The following is a 10,000-nucleotide window of genomic DNA, read 5'->3' on the forward strand; positions in this document are numbered from 1 at the left end:
ACAAGTTTGTACAAACCTTCGCCTACGAACTGTGCTCTTTACACACTACCGAGCCATAGAAATACAACCCTCACCATTTACCTCATTTTCCACCCCATTTCACTACCTATTCTCTAACAGCCTCCTACAGGGCTCGGCAGCTACCACATAGTCGTCATGACCAACCCTTTATAACTCCCTCTTACAGGGCTTTGGCATACTACAAAATGCCATACAAGTAACTAACTATTAAAGTTTTTGTTAAATTGGATAGCCGCTGACGTTCTGACGATCTGTGTGGCTGATCGCTCAAAATTGGGGAAGACCTTTTTTTCCTCATTGTTCAATGTAGAACAGAATTTTTCGATATTTATCTGTGAACAAGTATCTTCAGATTTCGAGGTCTCCTACCTCTTCTTCAGCTGGGTGGTAATAGTAAATATTCTATTCCTCTTAGTATATATGTTCACAAGTTAGAACGACTTCACCAAGTGGGCTGTGATTTTTTGTCCGGATTTTTTTTTTTTTTTTTTTTTTTTTTTTTGCATTTGCATTTGCCAAAAGAGCCGTCACACACTGCAGCACCTGGCTAGATATAATGAACTTGAACACATCAGGCAACTTAACCAACAATGGGTTTCCCGATGACATTATAGAACATGGTATTCACCGTACAATGGAGAGATTCCTTGAAGATTTGTCGAAACAAAATGACAATCTGGAAATGATCAACATCTTTTATAAGATGTTTTATGTTGAACACAGAAAAAAGAGGAAAAGGCAATTCGCAGAATAGTTAAAAACGGAGTTACCCCAGCACACAATATTAAGATAAACTTAGTCTGCTATTACAAACCAAATAAAACCGCGTCACTCATTATGAGGAACAATACAGCTAACCCCAGAGAACAGAGTGAAAGCAATGTAGTGGATAAACACACATAGCTAGACAGGGAATTGTGTATCCCTTCAAAAGAGAAAGGTACTTCTATTATCACTGAAGAAACATTTAGGTATGCAGTTAACAATGGGTAATAGAATGCCACATTTATTCCACCAAAGAAAGGTTTAAAATACCAATCCTTCTTACCTGAGTTAATTATCTTTATAAGTTAAGGTATTGGGATAAGGGAGGATGTAATTTGACCAGAATTAGATGAAATTTAATTTTACACAAAGGATTCCAACTGAGATTGCATCTCAGTTAATTTCAAGTGAATCGCATCAAGTAGTAAGAAAATAAGTAAGGAGTTATTTTGTTCAGATTGTTTTGTAATGAGCTTCTCTAAATTATCTGCAATCCCAGAGATAAAATCCTTAATGTTTGTACAATTGTTTGTGAATTGTTAATTTTTGCTACTTTCTAATTCAATCAACAAAGAATGAACTCTTTATCATGATCAGGAAATATGAGAGCTGGAGAACTAGTAAGTTTATATTTTAACATGTCAAAAGCTTGTTGTTGTGCAGGTCCCCAAATGAACTTTGAATCTTTCCTCAACAAAGAACCTAATGGATTAGCTATGTCTGCAAAACCCTTGATAAATTTTCTGTAATACCCTGTCAATCCCAAGAAACTCCTAACTTTTTCTACATAATCCGGAACTGGATAGTTCTTTTTGCTTCTACCTTTGAATTCACTGCACTAAGTTCATGTCCGTCTATTTTATGTCCCAAATAAATGACAATATTTTGCAAAAAAAATTATTTTCAAGTTTCACTTTCAATCCTGCTTCAACTAATCTTTAGAATATCAAATCTAATTTCTTAAAGTACTCAGTCACTGTTTGAAAAACATTAAAATATCATCTAGAAATACACTGGCAGTGTTTCCTTACAGTCCATCTAGAACTGTATTCAGTAAACTCATATATGTTAATGGGCTATTACATAACCCAAATGGCATTCGTTTGAACGTATAGTACCCCGTTGTTGTTGAAAATGCTGTATAATCTTTTGAATCTTCATATAACTCGATCTACCAGAACGTGGATTTTATATCTATATTGTTGAAATACTTATTCTCGGTAACCAAACTACGAAGTGTATCTGTTATTATCGTTAACAGTAATCTATAAGGTATAGTCTGTTTATTCAATTCCCTATAGTCAATAACTGGATGCATGGTACCATCTGATTTTGGCACCAGAATCAAGAACATCCACTTAGACTAGGTTCAATAATGTCCTGCGAAAACATTTCAGTGATCAATTTATCTACAATGGCTAGCTTGGAATGTAGTAATCTATAGGCAGGTATACAAATAGATTAAGTCCTTGGTTTTAATTCGATCTGATGTTTTGAAATAGTTGTTTTGTCCAAGGCGTCCCCCGGTAAAGCAATTGCTTCATTGTATTTCAAGAGCAATGCATCTAAGCTTTCATCCAACTCAGGACAACTAGTACGTTCTAGCTGACTCTTATATTTTTCTCCCAAATCTGTTTCTTCCTGAATTGAACAGATTGATGAAATTTAGTATTCCATCTCTTCAGTACCCTCGTGAAAAGACTTGAAAATATCCTATTTGTGTACCTTTTTGTAAGACTATGTCTTTGTTCAAAGTACTAATCACTAATTTTTCTACCTTGTTCTTGTGTGTCTTATACATTTTAGAGTCAAATTTCAAACCATTCATTCTAATTGATTCTAGAATGGTTAAATTTTCAGGGTCTACAATAACTCCTTTCAACTGCACATCTGCTCTGTTGATTGCTCTGTAGTGTAACAATCTCGTCTTTATTACGCCATGTTCTACAATTAGCAAAGCTTTATTTGAAGTTGATGAATTCTGTGTAATTTTTAGGATTTCTTAAACACCTGAGTTTGGGTTCACTATATGAGACTTTTACCTGTATTTATTTTCTCTGTTCTTGAATAGACCGCTCTGCTCCGCTACCATCCAATCTAGCATTGTTATCTTCCATATCTACCTCAATAGATTCTCTTATCACAGATACTGGTTTTAAGTCTGGTTGATTTAATAATGGGATTAAATGTGATTTCACTAAGATCCCTAACTCAGCAGGACATATGATCATGCCCTCTTTTCTCATAATTGTAAATCAAATCAATAAATCTCCTGGGAAAACAAATTTTTCTACAACTATCACTGGAATCTGCAAGTGCTCATTTCTATACGAAGGATATCTACTTTCATCTTACCTAATGTTTTTAACTGACTTCCTGTTACTCCTTGTAATGAGTAATGGATTGATTCCAATATTTTTACTCCTGGTTTCAACTGGTTTAAATTTTTGCTAGCTATAACATTGACTACAGATCCCATATCGATAAATATTTGAATAGGTTTATTGAAAACTCGACCCGCAATGAGGGGTCCTACAGAAATCCTTCCAATTGTTGTCGTCAATTTACATTTGTCTTTGATGTTGGTGTTTTCTTTCACATTTCTATCACTCTTGTCCCCAACACAATACTGTCTACTTGTATTTCTATGGCTAGCTCTGTAGTGTTTTATTTGGTGTTTGGTGTTTTTCTTCCTCTTTCTGGGTGAATACGAAAATTTGGCATTGCTCTACAATTCTGCGTTCTATGCCTCTCTGGTGATACAAACAGAAAGGTGGGATACTACAATGATACTCATTATGACCCTCATATTTGCAGTTTCTACAAATAGTCTCATAATAACACTCTTGTGTTCTTTGCCCCTTTACAATCGTGGCATTCAAATCTAGCATTCATTGAAGTGCTTCTAACTTTGTGTTCAGTTCCTAGGTTTCTGTAGTCACTCCTAGAGTTTGTAGTTCTTATCGTCATGATATATGGATTAATTTATTCACTTTTACAATAACCTTGAAGAAAGTAATGTATCTCCCCTATGTACATGTTTTGTTTGAGATCTTTGTTCAGCTTTTCTACAGTTATATCATCACAGTTATGTACCCATAGTGCAAATGTCATTAACTTAGTAACCCGAGAAACTTTTATCTTAACACTAGATCTTTCTATCCAATCTGAATCCTTCAACATACAAATCAAGTCCTTACATCATCTGTCTAATTTTGCTAAATATTCTGTGTTTGATTCATTAGTTTTATTTTTCTTTATTGTTACAACCAAAAACCTGATCACGATTTGACTTAATTTCTTTTAATTTTATTCATTTATTTTATATATTCATTTATTTATTTTTTTGTTTGTTTGTTTATCTATTTATTTATCTACTTATATTTATTTGTTTATAATCTTCATATCTGGTTATATCTTCCATTTGCTATTAGCTTAGTAACCCGAGAAACTTTTAACTTGACACTAGATCTTTCTATTCAATCTGAATCCTTCAACATACAAATCAAGTCCTTAGATCATCTGTCTAATTTTGCTAAATGTTCTGTGTTTGATTAATTTGTTTTAGTTTTCTTTATTGTTATAACCAAAAAAACCTGATCACAATTTGACTTAATTTCTTTTAATTTTATTTATTTATTTATTTATTTGTCTATTTATTTATTTATTTACTTATTTGTTTGTGTGTTTGTTTGTTTATTTATTCATTTATTTATCTGCTTATTTTTATCTATTCATATCTGGTTATATCTTCCATATGCCGGAAATTTATTATAAGCCAGCCCTACCCTTCTCAAGATCTACATTTTATCTTAAAATTTCTATGTTCTTTTTATCATGTGATATGCTTTTAGTCACTATTAGGGTATCGAATAAATCTAGAAACCTCTTTACCCCTATGATGTTTTCTTCCCCCGAAAAATTTGGAATGGTTGTTTGTGACGTAAACCTCACGACGGAGAACTCCCGCGGCCATACCTTCAGTTGTTAATGTCTATCTGAATAAACTACTTTCTTTGTAGTCATCTTCACACTTACGGCGCGCCCTCACATGTACACCAACCTCGTCCTGTGTCCCCCTCGGTCATTCTTTGTAGTCGTCCCCTCGTTCACTAGCTCGTCCCTCGTAGTTAGCATACAATGCGTGGTTGCGTGCACTGACTGGTTGCGTGCACTGCGTGGCTGCGTGCACTGCGTGGTTTTGTGCACTGCGTGGTCGTGTGCATTGTGTGGTCGTATGCACTGCATGGTCGTGGGCAGTGCGTAGTCCAGTAGTTGCTTGTAGTTCGATGCACCATTCTCTTCACAAAAGCACGTATCTTGCATTAAATTCTATGTATCATCAGACTCTTCTTTAGTAGCGTTGAATTTCATCGATAGCTGCCGGCACTCTCGTTATCTTTTGTTTAATACGTCTCTTACTTTCTAATTTCTCCACTGTCTTTCATAAATGTTATTTGTCACTCACTATTTTAGTCAGTAGGCCCCATACCTCCGAGCATCCAACTTATTCAAGTTCTGACTGTTGGTTTCACTTAGTATTAGAATTTGCACGGTCAGTTTTCTACTTCTCACTTCACTATATTTTCTGAAAAAAGGGTGAATGAACTTTTTTTAAAGATTTTTTAAATACCGGTTACACAACGTGCTTTTTGGAGATACACTCTATGAATCCTGTAAGAACACGCATTGTTAGATCCTAGGTAAGTTCTGCGATGACGTCATGATTTCCTTGGTCCAATGATCTTTAATTTTATATCTAAAGGCCCCTACACACTGTCAGTCATGATTGCACAATATTAATGATTGCGCAAGCATATCCTGCGTGAGTGGGTGTGATTGAGTGTTTGCGCAGATGATTGAGGAATTTCCAACACGGTTTGATTTTGTAAGCTCAAGCATAGTAGTTACACCATCATGAGTGATAGTTAGTGTCGATGATTGCGCCAACAGCTCAATCTTTCCTTTGTAGCCAAGAATGGCTATGCATGCAGCCGCTTTGCTCATCTTCACTCCACAAACTTCAAGAGGTAAGTAATGATGGTTCAATCTTATTGACAGTGTGTGTCCCAAACACTGTTTGCACAATCTCGATGACTGTGCAGTCATGAATGACAGTGTATAGGGGCCTTAAGATCCTCCTCAAAGGGCGTGATCTTACAATCGTGAGCCAATTTAATTTTCTCCTCCACTCTTTCTTCAATCAGAATTGTTGTTACAAGCCTATATGCGATATTGTTTACTTAAGCAATCTCGAATCTCTGCATAACCTACTTAGTTTACATATTGTATACATCAGCAATTAAATCTGGTCCCCTGCGACTATTTATAAACATTAGGCAGAGAGCAAGGTACCTTTGCCTACGAACTGTGCAGTTTACAAAAGCCCGATCCATAAAAATGCAACCCTCACCATCTACCCCACTTTCTACCCATTTCTTGCCTATCCTCTACCAGCCGACCATTAAGTAGCACAGTCCGGTAGTTCCAGCCCTGTCTGCTAGCCAATCAGAAACATGAAAGCGGAGTATCAGCCCAACAATAACAGTGTACAAATAACCAAAATTCAATCAGCTATTCACACTCTAGCCACTGATGAAGCACTAAGAAATGTGAAAACACGTTCTGTCGTATTAAGACATTATACGGAAACTTCCTGTGGAAGAAAAAAATGATCTTAAAGAAAGAGAAAAAGCAGAAAAAAAAATCTGCAAAAATAATATTGCCATAATCTTTAATCAAACATGCACGAGAGAAAATCTGCCCATATATACAAAGTATATGTATATGTATATGTATATGTATATGTATATGTATATGTATATGTATATGTATATGTATATGTATATGTATATGTATATGTATATGTATATGTATATGTATATGTATATATATGTATATGTATATGTATATGTTTATGTATATGTATATGTATATGTATATGTATATGTATATGTATATGTATATGTATATGTATATGTATATGTATATGTATATGTATATGTATATGTATATGGATAGGTATAGGTATAGGTATATGCATATGTATATGATCACACAAACAGCCTATTCCCACTTGTAAGGAGATAGCCGAGTCAAAGCATATCTTGAATCTTTGCTTCAGAAAATTGCAAAAAGAGATGTCTCTAGTCCCCTCACTCCACACCATTTCGTAGACCATTACGACATGCATGAATTATAGTGGTGGCATAGTTTTCTTAAACACCACAGGAGCATAATAAAGCAGAGCTGGGGTCCCAGGAATGGTACACAAGTAATATAAGAATAGTGCATACACACGAGGGATGGTTGGAAAAGGTTTTTGTCAACAAGGGAGGGCGAAAAATTATAATATTTCCAGTCGAGTGTTTTGCTGCTCATTAACTTATTCGGCTGTGAGGATGTGAGAAGGGATGGGGAAGGTCAAATAATTCAAGAATATTGAATAGTCGAGAGTCCAGTGGGCGTGAGGATAGAAGAGTGAGGACAGGGCAAGGTCGACCGTGGTGTGTTTGAGTGTTGGGGGTGAACTGTTAATTCAATACATGTATATATATATGTATATATATATATATACATGTATATATATATACAGTACATATATATATATACTGTATATCTTATATATGTATATAAGTACACACACACACACACACACACACACACACACACACACACACACACATATATATATATATATATATATATATATATATATATACATATATGTATATATATATACATATATATATATGTATATATACATATATATATATATATATATATGTGTGTGTGTGTGTGTGTGTGTGTGTGTGTGTGTGTGTGTGTGTGTGTGTGTGTGTGTGTGTGTGTGTGTGTGTGTGTGTGTGTGTGTGTGTGTGTGTGTGTGTGTGTGTGTGTGTGTGTGTGTGTGTGTGTGTGTGTGTGTGTGTGTGTGTGTGTGTGTGTGTGTGTGTGTGTGTGTGTGCGTGTGTGTGTATGTATGTATCTTCGTGTAGCTAGAAAAGTTTAGAGGCTAAAGAGCATTCTATTTCTATTATCTTGTTAAGTGTATTCTCTATACAAGGCATATTTTCTCGTGTTGTTGGATGAGGTTCTTAGATAATTATCCCACTATTACCGACATTTAAAAAAAAATCAGTTTCATCATCGGGTCGATATGACTAGCAGTGGTCTGATCCCTTTTCTGTGAAGCGCGAGGATCATTGGAGTTAACAAAGGTTTGTTGGACCTTTCCCACTGCAGGAGGTTGATTTGTCATGGCCCAGATCTTCTACTTGTATGTTAGTGTAGGGCTGTTTGATTTGAATGTAGGTAGTTTTACAAAGGATTACAAAGGCGGAGCATGCCCACAGGTAATCTTTTGGTCCATATCTAGGTCGAATGGGAAAAAATCAAATTAATGATAAATAAATAAATGAATAAATAAAAACTATAATAATGTAAATAATAAATAAATTACAGAAGCAAATGCATAGGTATAGTTAAGTAATAAACAAACTTGTAGATAGTAAATAATGATAAATTGACATATAACTAATGATAAATGAGAATCAAGCAAATAATAATAAACAAACAGACAAATAATATAAAATAAATGATAGTCATTACAGCATCTTCCTTAGGTGTTTACCTAAATGATTCTTAAAGCTTCGAATTAAACTACATTGCACTGCCTCTGCATGAAGTTTATTCCATTCATTAACTACACGGTTGGCGAAGTTGTTTCTACCCACTTCCAAATTAAATATATTTCAGTTTGAGACCATTGTTTCTTGTCTGATTTTCATTTTTCTTGTCTGATTCTCATTTTTCTTGTCTAATTCTTTCATCTAAGATTGCTGTTTTCATGTCCAGATTCTTTTTATTACGTTTGGCTGTGTGAGTTGGTTTAGTGTAACTTAATGATTCAGTTAGACAGATGGTAAGTTAAGTGTCGTGTTTGCTTTGTTGTTGACACACCAGTACAGACGTGAGGTCCACACTCCTTACGGTTACATTTATGTTGGTAGACAACGTGGTTTTCTTGTAATGATGTAATGGTCGGGTTGCTTCCATATTAGTAATACGACATATAATTGATATAATATGGCCAGGTAGGATCTGAGTGAAGGGAGGGTTAAAAGGGAAATTTTGCTAGTTGTAAGATACAAATAATGGCAGACAATGACACAGGGCCCCAACAGTGGATTACAATAAATATCTATTCTATAATGAATAGATATAATGAAGTAAAATATGACGGGCGCATAGAGGGCGGGAGATTTTGCTAATATAAGTTCAGTATTCTGGTTCGAAAAGAAGCCTCTAACATGATTTGTAATTTCCAAGTGAAGAAAAATGTGTATAGGTGTTGTAGAGTAAAATATACAGATTAAGAGGAAAGGTGACTGGAGTTTGGACTGTGGGGGCAGGAAATACGAAAGTGATGAATGTCGGATCCAGACTTCGGCTTAGAAAGAATAGATTCTTGTCATGAGTTCCAATGTTAAGAAAAATAAATGGATTTCGGTGATGTAGGAATGGAGAACTTGTTTTACTTGTTGTGAATCTGCCAATTCTGAATTTGGGTTGAGGTTTTTTCTCGGCTTTAGGTACGAAGACGACGTGGGGACTTGAGCCGGAGAGGACTGTCATGTTGATTTTGTGCGATTGGGTAAATGCAAGGGGCTTCTAAACAGTGTCCGGGTTGGTCTGTATTTAAACATTTCACTCTGGGATGAGTAAAATAGCAAGTTGGCAGCCAGAGCAAATGCACAAGTCGTGAGTACCAGTGAATTATTGATCGAAATAGATCTAACCCTTTCATTTTACTTAGGGTTACCAAGAACTGGTTAAGGTTAAATATACCGAATAGGAGGAAGATGGAAGAAGGGTAGCATTAGTAGTTTATCGGCAATAATCAGCACCTCTATCCTTGGGGTCAATATCGCGCCAAAGAGGTGTAGAAACATAGGTGACATAGGAGAGATTTAGGAAAGGCACCAGGATGGAAGGCCAGAAGTTAAAAACTATTACATATATATATATATATATATATATATATATATATATATATATATATATATATGTATATATATATATTTAGATATCAAATGACAGATGAGAGATTTTGGGCCACGGAATTAAACTGAAGATGTCCTCGGAATAGTTTGTACTCTTACGTTACGACCACTTTGGTCTTCTTCAGAGAAAAACTCTCTGAAGAAGACCA

The 10,000-nt window shown here is 35.1% G+C and overlaps 1 protein-coding gene across 1 annotated transcript in view; it reads right to left on the reverse strand.

Annotated features, from left to right (window-relative positions):
- The window catches only part of LOC143034289 (uncharacterized), a 53,545-nt gene that overhangs the window by 35,540 nt on the left and 8,005 nt on the right, over nucleotides 1-10,000 (reverse strand). Inside the window, exon 5 of the mRNA XM_076200224.1 lies at nucleotides 8,749-8,837. Coding sequence (XP_076056339.1) covers nucleotides 8,749-8,837 — 89 coding nt within the window. The remainder of the gene's footprint in view (nucleotides 1-8,748; nucleotides 8,838-10,000) is intronic.

The sequence above is a fragment of the Oratosquilla oratoria genome, chromosome 17 (assembly GCF_046742065.1).
Source record: "Oratosquilla oratoria isolate Oo_2021 chromosome 17, ASM4674206v1, whole genome shotgun sequence".
NCBI lineage: Eukaryota > Metazoa > Arthropoda > Malacostraca > Stomatopoda > Squillidae > Oratosquilla > Oratosquilla oratoria.